At 40.0% G+C, this 23,445-nt stretch overlaps 1 protein-coding gene across 3 annotated transcripts in view; it reads right to left on the reverse strand.

Moving 5' to 3' along the window:
- LOC117260927 (uncharacterized) overlaps positions 1-23,445 on the reverse strand; it is a 70,079-nt gene that overhangs the window by 19,343 nt on the left and 27,291 nt on the right. For 2 of the 3 annotated variants that reach the window (XM_033633057.2, XM_033633059.2), the window contains exons 2-4: positions 14,217-14,299; positions 4,556-4,730; positions 839-965 (exon numbers count right to left, since the gene is read on the reverse strand). In XM_033633057.2, the coding sequence (XP_033488948.2) occupies positions 839-965; positions 4,556-4,730; positions 14,217-14,299 (385 nt within the window). Of the gene's footprint in view, positions 1-838; positions 966-4,555; positions 4,731-14,216; positions 14,300-21,292; positions 21,358-23,445 lie in introns of those variants that run through there. The other variant, XM_033633058.2, reaches the window with a different exon arrangement.

A 23,445-nucleotide genomic window follows, 5' to 3' on the forward strand; every position in this document is an offset into this window, starting at 1 on the left:
CAGGAAATCTCCATCAGACTGTTTTCCACAGGAAAGTCAGTTTATGCAAATCAGTGTATTCATTTTACTCTCAAGGTCTTACCTCTATCTCAATTACATACTTGTGCAGTTTTGCTTGTGAAATTGTTTTCTAAATGATTATTATCGCCTGTGTCTTCCTGTCTGCTGGCCTCTCGTACACACTGTGTGAATGCGGTCTCATCTGCAAACACTAAAAATGAATCACTTTCTCTGTGTTTTTGCTACAGGAGAAAGTTTTCCCTTTTATCAAATCCCTTTCAGACGTTGTTTAATTCTCACTCCCCTGTAGGTAGCTTAGAGGAGCAGTTTAACTGGAGGTCAGTCTGTCTGGGTCTCACGTCTTCCCATTTTAGCCCGGTGTTGTGACAGATATTGGTTCCGTTTGTCTGCTTTTCTTTTCATCATCCACTCCTTCATTTCACTTTGACAGACACTTCGCTTTGAACCTCTCTTTGTGATACACATCAGCTCTGCCCGTCTGAATAAATATACCAACTAAATATACAGCAGATCAGCTGGTACTGCTCTGTCAACTCATTTATTGATAAATATTGCTTATGACAGCTGAGGACAACACTGCTTCATCGACACTCTCGCTTCGAAACACACAGATTATGACTCTTTAATTTATCTATTATTCTTCCTTAACCTGCAGTCAAATCCTCTTTTCTCTCAGGTCAGAGGTCAAGTCACTATAGGGAAACTGTCCTCTATCTCCAGGAAGAGACCTAAATCTTGTTGACACAGGAGCTCAAACTTGGATCCTTTGGTTGTACATTAAACTAAAAGCCCCTGTAGGCTGGTTATATGTATTTACCTGTAGTGATTTCACTTTCCCATGAATGCTGTCCTGAGATGCCCCCAGAGCCTCGTTGGCCTCTGATGAGTCCGAAACAAAGACAGAGTCATGCGACAAGGCCTTGCTGCCCAGGCTGATCTTTGACCTTTGGGAAACAGGAAGAGGAAGAAATAAACAAAGCAGAAAGTGATGTTTCACAGATGCCAAAACAATATAAACAAATTAAAGACAACTGGATGTTAGGAGGCCCTGATGGGTCCAACACCAATGATCCATTGTTTACCCCACTAGAATTATTTCTCTTCTTATATCAAAGAAAATCATTTAAAAATAAATGGATATTCTTTTCCTCTGGTTTTGCTTGTTGTCCAGCTACATTGTGCTATCTCCCAGGAGACTATGAGGAGGAACACAGAATGGCTTTAATAAAACTGGAGCAGATATATCCTGTGACAGCGAGAAAAAGTCATGGGCAGACAAAGCAGGAAGTGGCACAGCTCAGGAAAACAAAGGAAATCAGGACTGTCCACAGGAAGACAAGTTCTACTACTTGTTATGAAAACAGGAAGCCATGAGCCTCAGCTAAGGATGAACAGGAGATGGATGTTAAACATGATCTTCCTTTCTTAAATTATCTCTGTCCTTTTCACATGAGAGGAGATATTTATCTAAATGGACAGAGGAACGCCCACCAATTGGGCAGACACATAGAACTGGGCTGCAGAAAATGGAAACATTTCAATGGGTATCAGTGTCAGTGGCTCTGTTTTGTTGGTGAAGCCCTTAAAAAGTATTGTGGTGTACAATAAGTGGCGGCTAAATAAAATACTGGAAGGTTTAGGGATATCTTTGAAAAGACAAGGTGATATTGCCAGAACTGATAATGGCTTTAAAATGAAATATTGGAAGCGGTCAACATGCTTTTTCTTACTTTGCACAATGAATAAACATTACATACAGTACAGGCCAAAAGTTTGGACACACCTTCTCATTCAATGCGTTTTCTTTATTTTCATGACTATTTACATTGTAGATTCTCACTGAAGGCATCAAAACTATGAATGAACACATGTGGAGTTATGTACTTAACAAAAAAAGGTGAAATAACTGAAAACATGTTTTATATTCTAGTTTCTTCAAAATAGCCACCCTTTGCTCTGATTACTGCTTTGCACACTCTTGGCATTCTCTCCATGAGCTTCAAGAGGTAGTCACCTGAAATGGTTTTCCAACAGTCTTGAAGGAGTTCCCAGAGGTGTTTAGCACTTGTTGGCCCCTTTGCCTTCACTCTGCGGTCCAGCTCACCCCAAACCATCTGGATTGGGTTCAGGTCCGGTGACTGTGGAGGCCAGGTCATCTGCCGCAGCACTCCATCACTCTCCTTCTTGGTCAAATAGCCCTTACACAGCCTGGAGGTGTGTTTGGGGTCATTGTCATGTTGAAAAATAAATGATCGTCCAACTAAACGCAAACCAGATGGGATGGCATGTCGCTGCAGGATGCTGTGGTAGCCATGCTGGTTCAGTGTGCCTTCAATTTTGAATAAATCCCCAACAGTGTCACCAGCAAAACACCCCCACACCATCACACCTCCTCCTCCATGCTTCACAGTGGGAACCAGGCATGTGGAATCCATCCGTTCACCTTTTCTGCGTCTCACAAAGACACGGCGGTTGCAACCAAAGATCTCAAATTTGGACTCATCAGACCAAAGCACAGATTTCCACTGGTCTAATGTCCATTCCTTGTGTTTCTTGGCCCAAACAAATCTCTTCTGCTTGTTGCCTCTCCTTAGCAGTGGTTTCCTAGCAGCTATTTGACCATGAAGGCCTGATTGGCGCAGTCTCCTCTTAACAGTTGTTCTAGAGATGGGTCTGCTGCTAGAACTCTGTGTGGCATTCATCTGGTCTCTGATCTGAGCTGCTGTTAACTTGCGATTTCTGAGGCTGGTGACTCGGATGAATTTATCCTCAGAAGCAGAGGTGACTCTTGGTCTTCCTTTCCTGGGTCGGTCCTCATGTGTGCCAGTTTCGTTGTAGCGCTTGATGGTTTTTGCGACTCCACTTGGGGACACATTTAAAGTTTTTGCAATTTTCTGGACTGACTGACCTTCATTTCTTAAAGTAATGATGGCCACTCGTTTTTCTTTAGTTAGCTGATTGGTTCTTGCCATAATATGAATTTTAACAGTTGTCCAATAGGGCTGTCAGCTGTGTATTAACCTGACTTCTGCACAACACAACTGATGGTTCCAACCCCATTGATAAAGCAAGAAATTCCACTAATTAACCCTGATAAGGCACACCTGTGAAGTGGAAACCATTTCAGGTGACTACCTCTTGAAGCTCATGGAGAGAATGCCAAGAGTGTGCAAAGCAGTAATCAGAGCAAAGGGTGGCTATTTTGAAGAAACTAGAATATAAAACATGTTTTCAGTTATTTCACCTTTTTTTGTTAAGTACATAACTCCACATGTGTTCATTCATAGTTTTGATGCCTTCAGTGAGAATCTACAATGTAAATAGCCATGAAAATAAAGAAAACGCATTGAATGAGAAGGTGTGTCCAAACTTTTGGCCTGTACTGTACATTGAAAAGTATTGTATTTCATGTGTCCATCTGCTGGTGGGCCATCATGATAAGAGTATGCATGCACTATATGATGTTAATTACACTACAGAAAAGACTTGATGATCACTGAAATTAGGCAGGGAAAAAAGTGGATATATCGCTACCAGTATCAGTTATCAGTCAAATGAGTTGTTACATATCGGCATATCAGATATCGGCAAAAGTCCAATATTGTGCATCCGAGGGTGTAACAGATGATATGGACCGCACACAGACAGCGCGATAGAGGGTGACAGTGTGGAGACAGAGAGGGAGGACAGCTCAGCCCCAGGTAGCTGCGACCAAATGCAAGACGTGGACAGAGAGTGGCAACTGACAGGATGGTTCCTCCAGTGGAGAGAAGCAAAGGAGCACGTGTGTTGTTCCATTTTGGATTGCAAAATTTTGCAGCACATAATAAAACACATTGGACTCAGTGTGCAAGGTTTCTGTGCGTATTGATTTTTATCAGATGATAAATTGAAAGAAACACATAAGAAAAATATGGACTTGGTGTTCGAAGGACTTAAGGATCTGCCAACCCACCAAAACCAATTGCATTAGCTTGTGTTTAAATGTATCCTAGCATCCCTTTAACAGCTTTTCTACCCTGACATGAATATAATTATGAGGAAAACTATAAGCCAAAAAGCTGCAAGTATTTTAATATTTTTGTTAAATATGCTGTATGTACAGTAAAATGGAATTACTGTGAGTATTCAGAATAACTGCACAGTTTGCAGAAAATGTGATGATGCCAGTTCAAAGTCCTAACAGAAATATTTAGCTGGGCCCTTCTGTAAACCTCCTCTAACAAATACAAAGCTTTATGTGGAGAAAGATATGGTTGAGATTGCTGAGCGACCTCTCCTCTATAAAGAGGTCGGCTTTTCAGCTCATCCAGAGTGCATTTAACTGAGCTGTTTTTGAGATGCAAAATGTAGCACTTAAACCATTATCCAAACATTTACCCAATAAACGACACAGAGGTATTTGAATCTTTTTTCAGTCCTGTTAATAGGCACTTGGTACGTGTATGTGCACAGGCTGTGTCAATGTTTAAATAAAAATGTTATTGTGTGTTTTTGTACATATAGTATATACAGTGTGCGTGTCTGATCTTACCCAGAGCCCTTATCCTTCTCTGATCGAGTGAGTGTGTTATTTTCGGATGTTTTGCTGACATTGTCGCTTGATTGGCTGGCTTTGAGCCCTGCGTCTGCTCCTGCGGCTGGCGGCTCCTTTCTCTTCTTCCTGGCAAAGAATTTCTTAAATGTCTGGAACTTGGACTTTTTCTTTCCTGTGGAGACAAATGAGAAAAGAGAGAGAGGTAGAGAAAATTTAAAAAAGTTGGCTTAACCCCCCTACAGGTACCTTCTTCTGACAGCACTACAGTGAATCTTTACAACTAGCTGCACAGCGATATGTTAATGAGAAAATTAGACACACAGCATCTTTACACACTGCCCTCATGTGAACTCTAGTTTGAGCAATTAGCCCTGTGTTGGCTGCAAAGGCCCAGGTAGGCTTCCCTGGAGAAACTACACACTGAGACTGATGTGTGTTTACACAGAGACGTATATAAAGACAGACACACACACACACACACACACACACATAAACACACACTCCTTTTTCTTGTAAACCCTCCCCCCCAGTGAGTCCACCTCCATTAGCACCGCAGTGGAAAAACTCAACAACTCTTTTATAACTCCTAAAACAGCTCCAAACTGCCTTCACTGCTTTCAGTCAGCGAGATGCTCACCTAGAACCTGAAATGTCAACTGGTCCTCTCTCTGTGTCCCACATTCAGCAGGGCCTAGGGCTGACTCAACATTTCATCCTCTATTCAAATCAAATAGTCAGGAGAAGGAAAAATACATGTCCTAATCTTTGTGTTTTAATAACACGACTAAGGTCACGTTCAGACCAGCTTTCACTCTGCATGTAAAAATGCAGCCTCTTCATTTATTTGAAAAAGACCAGTCTGGTGTCACAGCTGGGCTACGGCAAAAAAACAAACAAACAAAAAAAAAAACATGCAGCACCACAACTCTACATCACCTGGCAAGACACTGTGGTGGCAAATCAAAAGCATGTAAGCACACATCCCTGGAAGATTAACTTGTACCAAATATGTAGTCTTTCTCCTGTTTATCAATCCACTGTGCAGTGTTTTTACCATCTGGAAAGCCTTTAAAGTCAACACAGCCCTTTGCACTGTTTAACGAATTGCTGTTTTTTTTTTTTTAACATAGCTGTCAAGCATATCAATTATGTTTCGTGAACTGTGGTCAAACTGTCAAATATGAATCGAGACTCTGTTAAAAGCACCAAACATATTTTAGTGTACTGTTTAGCTTTAGTTTGTGACCCAGCTGCCATGTTGGAAACAGTCGAGCCATAACAAAGCACCATCCATTGGCCAGACCAACTCACTCATTTTACAGCTAAACAGTACACTAAAATATGTTTCTGGAAACATTTTAAGTGAGAAATAGGCAATGCAGTAACAGAATCTTGATTCATATTTAATCAGCGCTGCCTAGTTTGACAGTTTGACCACCGTTCACAAGCAGTGTTTGACATGACTTACAGCTGCGTTTGAGACTCCTCGGCTCTGATTGGTTGTTTTCGGTACACCTCTGTAGACTGTAGCAAATGCCATTAGAAGTAGTAGGAAGAATGTGAGCGATTTTTTTTTTCACAGACTATCTGTCTCATGTACTTTCAGAATACAGTATAGTGACAGTTTCAGTATGTATGAAAAAAAGTTATTTTCACTTCAGCTTAAGTACAATTTGGCTTTGAGCTTAATGTTACTATTAGCATGCTCAAAATGTAAAGTGACGATGCTAACATACTGAGGTTTAGCAGGATGTTTACCGCATTCAACATCTCAGTTTATCAGGTTAACATATTAACATTTGGTAATTATCCTAAAATTTAACATAATGTAGGTAGGTACTGTAGCAGGGTTGGACAAAAAACTTGGATGTGCTGGCTGTGCTAGAGGAAAAGTCAAGGGATCATCAAAGTCAGTTGGGTTAGCCCTCTGGAGATCATGACTGTCTAAACGAAATTTCATCTCAATCCACCCAGCAGTTAGATATTTCAGTGTGGACCAAAGTGGTGGACCAACCAACACTGCCATACCTCGGGTCACACCATGGATATATTAAGAGACCTGGATACAGCGTTGGAGACGGGCCCCGTTCATTCCTATGAAAGTTGCTCAGTGATGCATGAGGCTAAAAAAAGTTCCACTTCCTGAGTGTGAAGTTACTTGGATCTTCCACATAATTGGGCCCATAGAACAAAAGCACTAAAAACTTTCCTGGCCGAGCTGCCAACTTCCGGTTTAGCTCTCCGCTAACTTAAATGAGGATAAAATGACTTCATCTTGCAGCTCTTCTATGTTTTCCAAATATCAGACTGAATGGATCAAATCTTGATAGTGAAACCAGTCATTTTGTGGATGCTCAAAAAAATGTATCCATTGATGCACAAGTCAACGGAAAAAGGTCTAACTGGGCCTGATGTCATCATGTGACAAACACATTTGTGGCTCCTTAGGGAGCTGTGAAAAATCTGCTAAATATCTCAAGTGATGTCACTTGAGTCAGCGTCAGTTGGAGCTGAAGACCACAAGTCTGAAATGAAAAAAATCTGGGATGTGGAGTTTAAAAAAGTGAGTTTACCGGCCTCATCTCTGCTTGAGGCCAGCAGCTTGAGGCTACATTAGCCACTACTAGCATAACACACCCAAATCTCCCACCAACAGTCAGCAGTCGAGCTGCATTGTGGGTAATATAGGCAGCAGGTTTTGACAAGGAGGAAGAATGCAGGGATAAGAAGGCAATATCTGCTGTCTCAGTATTGATTGTTTTTTTCTCTCCTTTCCACTCCTACAGTGTTATAGGAGTGAAATGCTATATCGGTGAAGCACTCGTTAAAAAATGGTCATAAACTAATCTGCATCTACCTTCTATCAGCTTCATAGCACCAAGCATTGCAAAATGTTGGCCTCCTTGACCTCTAACCTGACTAGGGAATATAAATGACAAAAGCCAGAGGCAATCATCAGAGACTCAAACATCCTCATTGTTACAATAGCTAATGTGAAGGAATGATAGAAAACACTATCCCAACACATGGATATATTAATCCTCAGAATTTGGACAGCGTTGAGACACAAACCAGAGGGAAACATGGAGGGAGATGAGCTGTGAACAAAGACAGAGCCAAGAAAACAACAAAACAACTGTGATCGAACTATTTTGAGAATTCACATCTCCGGGCCACAAAAATGCTTTAGAAGAGACTTAAAAAAAAAAGAGAGACATTCTTTTCAGCTGTGTCATTTCTGTCTTTCTCCCGGTGGGGAATCCTTGAGTATTCATTCCTTTCTCTAAAAATACACTTTCTGGTTAGAGCTAAATCACAGCTAAAAAATGTCTGGAATCTCAGCCTGGTACCATGGCTGAGACGCATGAGATTTTAAGGTCACTTGCTGAGGAACACGCCACACAATGATTGAGCCTGTCTATTTTCAAGTTATAGATTTTAAAGTTTGTTATTGTGCAAGCAGCTTGCTTTCTTTTCTTTTGAGATGTGTGTTACTGAGTACAAAATCAAACTGCAGTCACAAACAGTTTGCTTGGAGGGCTAAATATAACACCTGCCAAGCTATTTTGATGAGTTGCCATCAAACCACAAGTAGAAGATTATGATTTTCCATCCAGCTTCTGTGAAGAAATTTTGGCTGCAAAATTCTCCTCTCTTTTGTCTTGACCTTAAAGTGAACTGCTGTATTTACTTGAGGAGCTTCCAACCAGCTCTTGGTGATGCTTCGGAGGCCTTTCTGCACTGCCAAGAGGAAAAATCAGGGGAAACACCAGCCGCCGGTGCCATTTATTGTGCTATTTTAGGCACAATACACTATTAAGTTAAAGGTCTGCACTCAGAGAGCTGAAAAAGGCCACTGCTTCAATGAAAGGTCAGTGGAGCTCTGTGGTCATTGTGGGTCTAAGATACTGTTATCCCCACACATATTATAAATAATTTCAAAGCAGTCTAAGGTCAATATCAGGGGGCACTGACCTCAGCTTACACAATTAGACGATGGTGACCTTTGACAGGGAAACAAGTTCCTAAGTAAAAGTGCTCACAACAAAGTCTGTGGATTATCTTGAGTAACCAGGTCATGATTTCTGCAAAGAGACATTGATGTTGAGTTTTTCATATGTATGTTTTTGGCACTTTGACTCAACTGCAACTCTAGATCTAGATTGATAAACAGCACAACAGGTAAGAGGAAAATATGTTTGTTTTTTTTTTAGTTTTAGGCTTAGTATCTATAAACCATTATAGGGTCACTACAAAGGCCCTGAATACACATTTCTTCGATGAGGTCCTATATGACCATATCTTTTTATCACATCATGAGCCAAAGGTAAAACAGCTTTAGCTATTTCACATGAGAGATATCTGTAGATGTGTTTTTTTCTGTTATCACTGGTTTGAAGTGGGCAGGGCTCAGTTGCAAAAAGGGGATGTCACATCTTTCTGTGCAACTAAATTTAACCAGAATCTGGTGACAGTTGTTGGGCTGTTTGCTCATGTTGTCACTTACATCTGATCAAACAGTCCTGATGAAGCACGAGTTGAAGTGAAATATAAAAGTCGTTCTGTAAGGAAGTATAAACGATAGTGATACTTCTTCATGACACTAAATCTATGGAGCTGATTTTCAGTACAGAATGTTTTTGGACATATTTGTTGAAAAACATCTGAGTCTGGAGTGTCTGGGGACTCCCCTAAGATATGGTATTCACCCAGATGGATGTGGTTTTGCAGGACACAGCAGTGAACACTTCAGCGAACTCCGTGACAGTCTCAGCCTCAGTGTGTGCTCTAAGTGCACGTTCATGCTTTATGATGCATGCAGCTTTTTAAGAACACAGAACAAAAATCCTGAATTACTTTGGTTTGATGAAAATGAGCAGTTTGACTGAGTGTATGTAAGTATGGGCTAGGTTTATTTCTAAAGCTTGGAAATGTAGACAAACTAGACTGAACAATACACACCATAAGTATGAGGACATATAGACTAGACTGTTGTTGTTTTCTTAAAATTGGTATAGTTGGTCTCACACCTGTATACATGGAAACTGATAGCCTGCCTTGTAAGCCCATTTGAGCTGGGCATGATGCCAGATACCACACTGATGTCAGATATCAGAAGACAGATACCCCCGATCTGAGTAGATTCTAGTTGTTGGACACAATTTGGTCCATCTAAATGTCGATATATTTTAGCATTCAACTCAACTCAACTTTATTTATGTAGCACCTTTTATACAAACATGTAGCCCAAGTGCTTCACATGGCAAAATTGGACTGATGAAAACAAAATTAAAAGCATAACACAAACAACTATACAAAAGTTCTTCAAGACTAAAAAATTACAACAATAAGAAAACAGAATATGAATAAACTAAACATAACAAACTAACAAAAAAGATTATTAAAAAGGCTAAAGATTAAAAATAAAGTTAATGAATAAAATAAAAATAAATAAACAGGAGGGGTAAAAAAAAAGGTAAAAACAAATGGTTAAAACTTAAAAATCAAGACTCTAATATTATTCAATATTAAAAAGCCAGATTAAAACAAAGGCCTTTAATTTACTTTTAAAAATGAAAGAGAGCTTGCCATTCTGATATCCAGTAATATTCCAGTAAAATTTCATGTGGTTAACTTTAGAATTTATCAGCAGTCAGGTAAAAGTCATTTGAACATCTGCAGGGAAGTCTAGTCGGTGGTACAAGGAGCACAAATCTGAGTGCAGCTTCATAAACTGATGATTACAAAAAAGGTTATAGGTTTAATCTTGGGGGTAAAGCAAATATTAGGTTAAGAAACAACTGTTCAGGTTACAGATTTGCTAGCTTATCTAAAAAGTGACAAGACACTGAGAACTCATGAGGACCCACAAAACTCTGTGACGTAGGACATACAGCACTGCTCCTGGGTGAAATACCTAGGGAGTCCTTGAGTGTCTGAGAGTGTGTTTACCATGACAGTGGTTGACTAAAAACTAATGTAAGAGCTGGCTTTGCTAGGAGATACAGTGGGTGAGTGCTTAATCACATACTTTTTCTTTTTACTTTTAGTAAGTACTGCAGCGGCCCTTAAAAAGTAGGTACTGTTGGATGCATAATGCACACAATCGGGACATACTACTTTCTCATAGCATTACGCCCTGAACTTTGACCCTCTTGCTTTTATATCCGTTACCTTGGAGATAAAACAAATGCCACTCACCGAATTCGCCAGACAGAGATCAACCTAGAGAGCTTTGCTGTTGTTACTTTGCAATGTATGTAGTTAAACTTTTAAGTTATAACTGCACAGATTGTAGATCCTAACAAATTATATTTGCGGCAGTGAAATTACATCTGCATTTCTCTTTCCTTGTTTTTTTTTTTTAGTTATGTCTTTTTGTTGTTTGTAATATTTATGATTATTTTGTTCACTTAGTTAATAGTCAACTGTTTATCAGTTACTTGAATGTGCTGTCATCCATCACTGCAGCTTCTGACAGCTGTCAATGAGCTGTCATCTGTTTGCAGTTCAGTCAGTGTGGCGTATTGTCCACTGTGCAGAGGATTGTGGGTCAGAACAGCCAGAAAAGCATGCTGCCTTACATACTGCAAAATGTGACCGGATGTAGTAGAACATCCTGTTATTTTTGGCGTACTGCATTTGACACACTATGTATGGAGACACACAAAATCTTTTTCTGGCTACTATATAAAATGGTAGTATGGGTGTTGGAACCTGCAGAGTGTAAACGTCTGAGGTGCGCAACCAAGTGGAAAAACTATTTTCCTCTTTAAACAAGTCCATTCAGTGTTGACTGTCTACCGTCAGTGATTTAGGCTGTCTGTCTCTTTACAAAATGAAAGTTTTGGGATGTTTCATTGTGCTGTAAGCTTGTATTTTGAATAGAAAGAGGAAGCTACTTGCCTTCATTTATGTTATTTCAGCACCTGCTGAGTGTTACTGACACCTGCACACTCTTTGCTGTGATTTAGCATTAGCTTAGCTTTCTCTCTTTAGAAAATTGATGGACTAGAAGGATGGGCACAGTGGGAGGAATGCTCTGCTGTATGCTTTGCTTTAAAAGATTGTTACATCATCAGTTGTCCATGCCCGTGCTAGGCAGTGAGAGACTGTTGATTTTGACCATGGCCATGACGCTTTTTCTGCTGTCATCGCTGGTAGTTTATCACAAAACATCATATTTTACAAACTCTTCATAAATGTTGTGTTCGTGAAAATCTGGAGGTTACTGGGGCAGTCATAGCGGGTGAGAGAGCCAGGATCCACAGAGTATGTTCGAGGCTCCACATACAGGGGTGTGTGCACACTGGAAGACAGCCAACAGCAGACAGGCACTCGGCCATGCACACAGGCCCGCAGACTTCTGCCCTCTCTCTGGTTCTTCAACACGCTCTGCAGGCCCTCTCCTCACACTGCCTCTCCAGCCACACTGAAGCTTCCAGCATGCTCCTGGGGCCCTGGCTTGACTCTCAGCCGCCTGGCTCCCTCCCACAGCCCCCATAAGCAACCTCCAGCAAGCCTGTCTGACCGGGGTTAGCTCTGCTCCTCGGCCAGAAAACCAGAGGGAGGGCAGGAGTTTGGCAGAGTCTGTGCCCACCACTGAGGGCCCTCTGTTGGCTTTCCTCTGCTGTCCACATACCCCTGGACGTGGAGCTGTGGACTTTGTCATTTCTTCCGGGGATTTTGTGCTTGGACAAGCTGTGATTGGACGACCAACACTTCATGCTCTAGCCAATCACAGTGGATTTCATAAACACCCTCTCCCGTCTCTCTGGACCATCCATTCTAGCATCAACCTTGGTAACTGACCCATCAAAATTCAAAGCAACTGGTTAACCCAGTTGTAAATTCAGTACTCCCTGCATTACTGTTTGAATCACGATTAAAGGGCAAGATGCTTAGTGGGCACATGAAATTGAAGTTATATAACCAACCATAACAAACTATTGTCATAGCTTACCCACACAGATATTGCATCAAATTATAGTATATATATGTATATGTATGTATGTATATATATGTATGTATATATATATATATATATATATATATATATATATATATGTATAGTGATATTGTTGATAGAAATTAATGGAAAACAAATCCAGTGTTGTAGATACTGATTTTTTTAGGCAAAACAAATTAAAATTTCAGTGTGACTTTACACATAAATACTTACAGATGTCTTTATATTACCTCTATCTCAGATTTTTGCTTATTTACAGTAACATGCCATGAAGAGAGCAGGCCTAAACGTGTACAATTTCTATTTACAGACTCAACCCTTTCAAACTGCAGATCCTATTACAATACAACACATTCAACTGGGCGCCACTCAGAGAAAAGCTGCCAATCTGGCACCATCTCTGGGATCACACCAACAGATTGAGATGGACATGACTGGCAGACTCCATGATCTGTGGAGTCATGCCTGACTTTCAGCTCTCCCAGGGGAGTCAGCAGTGACTCACCAAACTTAGTGCTGATGATGTTTCCCACAATAAACTACATATCACATATTTTCACTGAAATGTCAGAATTAAAAAAGGGCCTAGTTTAGATGTAGAACAAAGATCAGGCATTAAAGAGTGTTTACACTTTGTTTGACTGTCCAATAATCCCAACAGCACTTCATCTAAAATTCCTGCTGTGACTTCACCCATACAGACATCTCTCTGACCTCCCAATGCACTTCTTCCTTGTTCCCATTATATCAGCAGCATGTGTGCTATCCATCTGTATAGACAGTGTGCAGCTGGGTTCAGTGTGTGTGTGTGTAAGAGAGAGATGATGATAGCTTTCTCTTTTCCTTCATTTCCTGCCAACAGCAGTGAGGAGATCTAGATAGTTAAAGCTGGCCTGATCTTCTCTGCTGTGTGTGTGTACATAATGTCATTGGTGATATGATGTACACTTCCACACAGCACTACCCACCCATTCTCACACTTACACAGTTTGTTATTTTTATCCTAGGTAGAAGCAGCAGCTCCTGAGAAACTGTTTTGAGTTTATAGCATATATTCAGATGTTTATTTTAAAATCTGCCACTTTCGTGGGCGTTCCTACTTAACAAGACCCACAAGATTTCAAAATGTACACCAATTAGGTCCTGGTGACAGAATATAAAGAGAGTCTAATTGTATGCAGGTGTTCATGTAGGCTACTGGTGGGATATTTAAAGTTTAACTTAAATATATAAACTTGCCTGTGTATTATAAGCAGATAGATCCACGTCACTAGAAATTCTACTTAATCTAGTCTTGGGTGTCACAAATTTTGATATTCAAACACTGCAAATATTCATTTTTGTTGATAATCTAAGTGAGCTGTTTAATTTTAACAACATGGGCAAACAAACTTTGCACGTCATGGCTGCGGTCACACAGGCCAGATGAAAAGCTGGAGAGTGTGAAAGTAATTAAGGTTCTAATGATGTTCCAAATGATCTGGTTTTATTGGCAATTAATCATGCAATTTCTTAATAGTAGAAAATTACATTTGCTTACATTTATGTAAAAACGTAAGATAGAGGCAAAGAGCAAAATGCTTTAAACATTTAAAATGAAGACAATATTTGGGTCTCATAATTATACATATTCAGAGTGCCTTTTTTCATTGAAAAACCTTTTAACAGAACATTTAATCAAATTGTTACCTGAACACTCTTCCACAGCCTCAGCAGGCTCCTGATTGGCCATCACATCTGGAGGTCCTGATGCCATGGCACCACTGTCACTGCTGTGAGACAGGGAGAGAGACTGATGAGCATAAATGTTCCTCCACAGAACATCTGTGCAGTAATGTAATGATAACATGACTGATTGGACTGATTTATACTGTCCATACAATACAACAGTACAATGGCAAAAAGGTCAAGGCCATGGATATGCTCATGCTGCTTTGACAATAATGCATGACACCCATACAGTCTATGATATTACCAAGTTTCTCTGGGAATTTGGGAAAATTTAATGACCATTAAATCCCAACCCTGAAGTCTGATGGTAATCTTACTATATAATGACGAAAACTCTGTCTGTGTGTCTGTTCCACATTTTTCTCCTCACTGACTTGGTCAATCCATGTGAAATGTGGCACAGTGGTAGAGGGTCATGGGAGGATGTGTATGAAGCAATATTACATCAATTGGCCAAAGGGGGCGCTATAGCAAGCGATTGAAATTGCAAACTTTGAATGGGCATATCTCATGCCCCGTATGTCGTAGAGACATGAAACAGAGATGCCTCTCCTCACGAGGAACAAATTTGATTCAAGAACCCATAACTTCCAGTTATATAGATTTCCCGCCATTTAGAATTTTTTGAAAAACACTTAAAATCGATCTCTTCCTAGGAAGTTTGAAAAGTTGGAAAACTTACTAAAACTGAGCTTCTATAAGGCAATGAATATTGCGGAGGGCGTGGCTCATCACATAAAGGTGTATAACATCTCAAGGGTTTCACCGATCACCACGCAACTTTGTAGGCATATGACCACACATAATCTGAGGGGACCCCTCCATTATTGACCCCATCAAACAAAATGGGGACGCTAGAGAGCTAATTTCTTATCTAGGCCTAACCGCCATATCGATTTTTACTAAACTTGGTAGATATGTAGAACAGGACGCCTCAAGGTGACTGGAGAAATTTAACTCTAATTGGCAACTGGGTGGCGCTATAACAACAGAAAAATGCTTAAAAATGACTAAAATGCGACAGATCGCTGTGGCTCCCCCTGTGGCCCAATGTTTTTTGGGTTTTTTTTCTAATTTTTGGTATGACTAAGTCATGGTATGGTATGCTGTACATAATCACGGAAACTGTCAGTGTGTCATTCTGTCAGTCAGACATTCTGTCTGTCCCACGTTTTTCTACTCACTGACGTGGTCAATCTATGTGAAACTACACATTGAGGATTGGCATAGGTAGAAGGTGACAAAACTACCAATGGGTATGGACTAGTCAGTCTTTAATTTAGAATTTGGCAAATCTTAAGGGCTTGTCCTCAAGACATCGTGCAGTGTTCATAACAGTTAAGATTTATTAACCTAATTCATCAGAGACTCTGAAATTCTGCAACAAGTGAAAGAGGCTCAACTCAACACATAACAAGGCTAGTGTATTTGGTGATTTAGGAAAGGTCGGTATGTGGGTCTCTGCCAATTTAAGACACACAAATTGTCTTTGTCTCGGAGCTGGAACGTGAAAAAAAATAAAATCTGATGCTCAGACATTGTCCTGTGATGGAGGCAGCTGAATCAATCCACAGAACTGTAAATTTTTCATTAAGATGTGGCTTTGTTTGGGTGGGAGGCACAGACTGTTTATGAAGATGGACGACAGATAGGACATATGCCAAAATAAAGATCAAAGTACAGATCAAATAAACCTTTCCTAAAGATGGTTTCAGTAATTTATCACGCTGATGTTCATATAAGTGTTATAAGTTTTTCTGAAAAGTTTTGTTTAAATTAGTTATTTGATGCTGTAAAAGGGATTTGATGTCATGATTGACAGCTGTGTGTGCCAATTGGTGTGCTCGATATCAATGGTGCTGCTCACAATTGGGTCGAATGACAATTTAGATGGTAACTGGACATCGGAGAGATCACTACTGCACAGACTCTGGCTCCAAATGACATCACCAACCAAGATAGCAGCAGTCCTATCTGGGATATTTTGGCTTTATTTTTGTACAGTGGGGGTAATAGGAGACCCATGGTCTATCTTTATATACAGTCTATAGGCCAGATTAAAAGATCAGAGTACATGTCAAATAAATTTTCCCAAAGGTGGTTTCTGTCATTCAAGGTAGTTCTTGTCACAGTAATGTATGTTCAAGTGTTCATTTTACTGAAAGGTTTTGCTAAAATTAGACATTTGATGTATAAAAAGGGGGTTAACATCGTGATTGACAGCTGTGTGTGCCAATCGGTGTGGTGACTATCAATGGTGCTGTTCGCAATTGCTCAGACGGGTGTATGGGTGGGAAATTGATACTGTGGAGACAGAGCTGGCACCCCAGATGGCAGCGGCCGTATCCAGCATATCTTGGCTTCATTTTTGTACAGCGGGAGGAAGTGGAGATGCATACAGTCATTTGGTTGATAAAAGAGCAGGAGACAGAACCTGTAAGTGGGTGTGTCAAAGCAAAAGGTATGAATTAAGTAATCCGCACACAAAAACAATTAAATCGAGAGCACAACATTGTTTATCATTTCCACCATGACACCTGCTGGGCTCTGTAATTTTGTGTCTGTATTTATCTTAATCTGTCTCTATCTTCTTATATTGGTCATATGCCTACCTGACCACTTGCAATGTAATCAGGCTCGCTGGATTACAATGTGATTAAAGTCCTGTTTGGGTGTGTCGTGACTGCCAGTAAAAGTGGCTTGGCATGGGCAGGTGACAAAATCTGAAATCACACAGGGCTAAGGATCACTGTCGTCTGTAACAAGCCAATGCCTTATAAAATCATTTCAAAACTCATTGGATGGACTCCTAATTACATCAACTGTGATCTATTACTTCACTCCTTAAAAGCTGAACGTGTGTAGTGTGTCTGAAATTGTTGAGACAAACTTCAATTTGCTATTTAAACTTAAGCTGTTATGTTACACTTCAGTCCGATCTCCACTCCAGTCCCTCACTGTAATCCAAACAGTCTCAACAGAGGCATCTCAGCTATGTTTCCAATGTTCTGCTCTGCTCTGCCATCCACTTCTGTCAGCTGAAACCATCACGTCTAGGCACCAGCAGGTGCCCATCAACCCCTAACTCAAACAGACATGAAATCACATTACAAACTGATATCTTGTTATTGCTCAGACTGTGCAGCAGCATGGAGGTCATTACACTGCTACGTGAGCCTTTACTACACGAGTCACGGATATTAGAGGTTAGCAACGGATACATTTCAAAATTATAACATTATAATTTCATAAGTGATTATAATCGCAAACCTCCAGTCTTAAATCACTCAGTCACTTGACTTTATTTCACAGGACTATGAATGAGCCTTGTCCAGCAGACAGGAAGTTGGAGGTCATGTGATAGTGCAGCTCCAGCATGTTGAACCAGTTAGCTGCTGTCTCACATAGAAGGATCATTAGTTTTACATGACTCCCTATTCTAGTCTCCAATCTTATTAGCTGTGCACTTTACAGTAAGATTTCCTGTGCAGTTTGGCAGGAAGCTGAATCATTACTGATACACTTTCAGAGAACTGATATCTCAGTAAAAAATGTGGCTATGTCGGCATTCATTTGGTCATTTTCACAGAATCTATGGAGACGTCATGAGGATAGGATCAGGGAGGGGAGACAGGAGAAGGTTTTCTTGAGCCAAACTTTTCATTTATAATAAACGACATTGAGCTGAAAAACCATCCAGCTCCCAAAAGCTGTGATGGGATACTATAAAGCAATACAGATGTGCAATACAGCAACTACACCAAAACCTGCCTGCCTTGTTTTTTACTGATATGGGTGACAGAATTTTTATTCACATTGGTTGATCTGTAGACCGCTTTGGAAATATCTCAACAACTACTGGATCGATTGCTATGAAATTTTTTACAGATACTCATGGTCTCCACAGGATACATCCTAATGATTTTGGTGATCCCCTGACTTTTCCTCCAGCGCCACCAATGATGTTGTTTTATTGAGGTGTTAAGAAAAATCAGACATTCATGTTCTCCTATGAATGAACTGCAATAATCTGGGGAGCCTCTGACTGTTTCTCTCACACCATCATTCTAATTTGTCCAATACTTGACAAATGACTAAATATTTAGAAAGCTTATGCCATTTCCATCCAGTAGTGCCGAGTTCAAAATAGAGAGTGGTATGCCGCTCATATTCTATCGGCACATGCCGTTTTTTAACAGCAGGTGCCACTCGAAAGTGCTAAGCCACTGTCAGACTGTCACACCAGTACTACCCCCTGATATGCAACTTTAATGCCAATGAGTATGGCAAAAGTACTGCTGTAAATGTATATTTTTTCCTGTCTTTACTGACAGGACAGCACAATAGAGCACCATCGCTAAAGGAATGGATCTCTCTAACATCTCTCTCGTCTAGTCTGTTGTTGGGATGTGTGATGCTTTTGAATTGAGAATTAAGTAATTTCATGTAGGCATATTCTTGCTGATGTTCCCAAAGCTAACACTAGAGCTAGCCTTAGCTAACATTGCTATTGTTAGCATAGCCACTGTTGCCAGTCTTTTGTGAAATCCTCCATAAAATTAGCTAAAATTATTTTACATCTTAAGATATTTGTTTTGCTTGTATAATACAGAGAAAATAATCTGTCTCTAAGCAGAGCACTCACTGGTTATACCAGCTACGTAAAGTTACAATGATCTAGCATTTTGCAATCAATGTAAGTGTATGCTCCACATGTCACATAACTGATGACTGTGGGATCAAGTCAACCTGCTAGTAAGGCAATGCAGATCAGAAGCTCTTAAAGTACTTTGGAAACTCCATCCGCTGATGAAGACCATGTGATATGGTTGACAGCTCCAGAAAATAACAAGTCAACCTTGATTTGGGATCTTTTCATCATAATACTAAAATGTGTTTGAATAGGGCAGATAAATTATTGTCATTTCTTCAAGTCCTTATTAGAAAGTTTACAAGACAGCTGTGTTTTCCATATTTGCTGTTAGTATGGACAGGTTCTTTCTCTCCATTAAGACAGCGACTGGAAAGCGTCTTGTCAACTGTGTTTACAGTGAGTTTGTATTATAGAAACAGATGGAACATTCCAGAGGGTTTGTTGACATGCTCAAGGGCTTTCGTCAGTATTACCATCACATCAACATAAGCTATTATCATCATCTTAACCCTTGTTGAAGTCATGAGAACCATCATCGTCACCACCTTTATCTTCCTTATCATCTACAGCAGAAACACAAAACAACTGAATTGAACTAAACAGTTTTTAATATCACTTCTTTGATTAACCATTAACAGAGGTATTTACATTGTTTTGATGTTTGCATTATTGCATCTTTTGGGCCTAAACGAAGATGCACGCTGATTTTGCTGTTGTAAGCTGATAAGCTGATAGTGCTGGACTGATCCATTTCCTGTCGTGCGACCACAGGAAGACACTACAGCGCGTGCACGCACACACACACACACACACACACACAGGTTCAAGAGCCTTAATAACATCTCTAAGAAACACATATTGACACACAGAAACAAACAGATAAAAACAGACAATCACACAATATGTTGTCTATGATATGAACTCAGGAAACAATGAAGTGCCGGGGAGAGAAGAGAAACCTGTGTGAACACCCAATAACACCACCACAGGACTACGTGTTCTATCGATGGGTGAGAAAACTAAATAGAATAGGAAAAGTCTGAAGTAATGACGTTTTAAAATGCACTCTTATAGCCTATTTGAGAACAAAAACATTAAACCTCTATACAAGTCTAAAAACATTGTTGATAAGTTTGTTGAGATATTTTCTGTAAAATGCAACGTATGACAGCCTAATGAAGAAAATTCTAAATGTCATGGGAGGCTATCCCATGAATTAATCAGTGGAAATAGCTGGTAATTAATCAGCTGATACATATGCTCCGGCTACTGTAAATGAATAGTTCAATTGTGGAAAATAGTATTATTTTTGTTCTTTGTGAGAATTAGATGAGATGATCAATGCCACTTTCATGTCTGTGCCTTAAGTATGAAGCTGAAGCTAGGAGACAGCTAGCATAAGTTAGCATAAGACTGGATGCAGGGGGAAACAGCTAACATTAGCCTGGCTCCCTCTAAAGTTAAAACTCTAAAGTTCATTAATTAAAGGGACAGTTATTACCAAAGTCAAAATTACATATTTTTCCTCTTGCCTGTAGTACTATTTATCAATCTAGATTGTTTTGGTGTGAGCTGCCGAGTGTTACAGATATAAGCTATAGAGATGTCTGACTTCTGTCCAATATAATGTAACTAGATCAGGTTGTGGTGTCTGAAGTGCCAAAAAAACATGGAAGTGTGCATTTAAATATAGAAGAGAGAATGGTGTTCTCCTTTGCTGAGCTGTAACGTTAGCTAGCTCTGTGGTGCTAGGTTAGCTAGCCGTAGATGCACGCTGCCTTCTGTGTGGTGATACAGTTGTGTAGTGGTGGTGTAGTTTAGTAGATAGTTCCTTCATGAAACTACTCACAGCAAGGTCTGTGCATTATCTTGGGTCATGATTTCTGGAAAAAAACATTGCTGTTGAGCTTTATAAATGCAAGGAGTTAAATTAGCACCATCTAATTCAATTACATTGGAGAGAAGACAGACATCTCTACGGCCAATATCTCCAGCACTCTGCAACTCACACCAAAACAATCTGCACTACAGATACAGATTTTGGGAACGACTGTCCCTTTATCATATAGGCTATCCCATATCTTTATTCCATACATAAAAAGGAAAGTTAAAACAAGTTGTTTCATGAGTTCTGTAGCTATTTTAACAATTTAATGCTAGCTAAGCTAGGCTACAACAAGCTAATCAACTCCTGGCTCTTGGTCCTGAGCCTACTTAACACACAGATATGAATGTGATCTCAATTTTGTCATCTAATTCTCAGCAAGAAAGCGAAAAAGCATATTTTCCACAATGCATAGTCCTTAAGTCAAGTCGAAGGACGGTTTCATGGCTAAGTATCAAGTTTAAGGTCAGAGGGTCAGGGGTCAAAATGACTGACCTGCGCCCACTTCCAAAGCTGGCTCCCCATGGTGACATCCTCCGCTTCATCTATGAGAAGGATGGAAGGATGACGCAGGGAGGAGAGGGAGGAGGAAAACAGCAAGACAGGCCAAAAGATAGATTTGACAAGAGAGAAACAAACAGACAGGGGAAGAGAATTATAGATGAGAGGATGAGTAAAGAAAATAAATAAAGAGCACGGGGGAGTGAAAAAAGGCAAGAGTGAAGGAAGACAGTGAGAAAACAGAGGAGACGGGGACAAACACAAGACAGAGGGAGGGATGGGGTCAAAGAGAGGGGTTGTGGGAAAGAGCAGCATGAGAGGAAAGAAGAGTCAGTTAGATAAACAGACGAATATTAAGGAGAAGAGAGGGACAAAAGAGAAAACAGACTTACAGTAAACACAGAGGCCTGCCTGTGTAAAGCAGCGGCGTGATCGTCAACCAAAGATAGTTAGAAGCCCTTAGTAAAAGTATTCTCTCACTCACACAATCAAGTAAACAAGGCTTGAAATTGGCTTAGCAACAATAAACTCAGGTAGAGAAGAGAAGATGGATCAAGTATAAATAATTATGGTGCAGTGGTCATATTTTCCGATGAACCTCCCCATAAACTATGGCACTTTTGGGAGATATTTTTTCTATCAACATTTAAATGTAAGGGGACAAACTGGTTTCTGAATAGAGTGCTGCAGGAATGAGTCCTAAAATCTGGCAGTGAGTTAGCATTTTAGCATTCCTGGTTCCTTTGTCTTGAAGTCAATGGGTTTTTTGAATCAGATTTGGTTAATCTGTTGTTGACAAGACCCTAAAGGGATGCTTCACCAATTTTAAACCAGCTTTGTATCATAACAATGTGGGTAGTATGTGTAAATGAACTGTGGTAAACTTCTCTCCATCTAACCACTGCCGAGATATCACCCCTCCCTGGCGAGACTCTGCCGAATGATGCAAACGATGTAATCTGGAGGAGTTTCACTCTCCAAGGCTGTTGCTTGAGCTCCAGGCCATATTTCCATATTTTATTGTCTATCACTCATGTCGTCACCATGGACACAAAGAGTCTAGAAAAAGATCAAGAGACAGACCAGCCTCTGTCTGAGGTTGTAGTCAGTGCTTGTTGTGCTCTATATTGAGTGAGACTTTGCCAGGTAGTGACAACCACAAAATTAAGAATGATCATATTTCAACACAAACAATTCCAATCCTGATTACAATGCAGCTACAACTGAGGTTGCAACCTGCACTATATACGACAACACATCCAGTGGTCCATCCAGTGGCAACAGGCTCCGACTACAACCTAGTATGTTACAAAGCTCCACAGCACACACGATGCACCCTAGCATGTACAGTAAGTAGAAAAAGAAAAGAAAGAAAGAAAAGCCCTTTTCAGACCTGCACCCCTTTACGTGAATCCGATGGCAATTTCACATGTTGGTCTTATGTTTGAATAGGCATCCTAGTCACACTTATGTAAGAGTCACAATGGCAAACCCACTAAGTCTGCCCTAGTAACATTTCAATGTCACTTACTGCATGGCACAAGTCTAAATTAAATGCCGTCAGGTTAACATCAAGGCTGCAGCAGCAAAAGGTAGAACACCCACAGAAAGAGTTTAAATGTGCGTTTTGTAAGGCTGTCTGCTCCTAACATCTCAGTCTTCATCTCTTGTGCACAAAGGCGATAAAATCAGTTGAAGATCAGTCTATAAAAACTACATATCCTGTGTCTGAAAAGGGTGTTAGTGACAGTCTTATAGTCCATATTACACATTTTACAGCTGTGTTAACCAAATATAATGCAGAAACTAAATCAAGAAATAAAACATAATTTAATGGTGTAACATGTAAGAGAAGGTGTGGAAACCTTATAAAACATGCAAAGAGTCTTTTCTCATAACACTGGTTCTATATTTCACAGACCAGCTAAACATTTAACAAGCTGGAGCTCCCTCTTTACTTTATATTCTCATATACAAGAGCAAGTGACATAATTTTGTAGATATGAGCTTTTTTTCCAAAATGCAAAACCTCAACAGCAAACTTGGAGCCTAATTAATAATCACTTATTTTTGTGGCTATTGTAACAATTGTTTTCTCTCAGGGCACATTATACAGTTTTTTTGTCCACTTTGCATACACAACATTT

The sequence above is a fragment of the Epinephelus lanceolatus genome, chromosome 7 (genome assembly GCF_041903045.1).
Source record: "Epinephelus lanceolatus isolate andai-2023 chromosome 7, ASM4190304v1, whole genome shotgun sequence".
In the NCBI taxonomy this organism is placed as follows: domain Eukaryota; kingdom Metazoa; phylum Chordata; class Actinopteri; order Perciformes; family Serranidae; genus Epinephelus; species Epinephelus lanceolatus.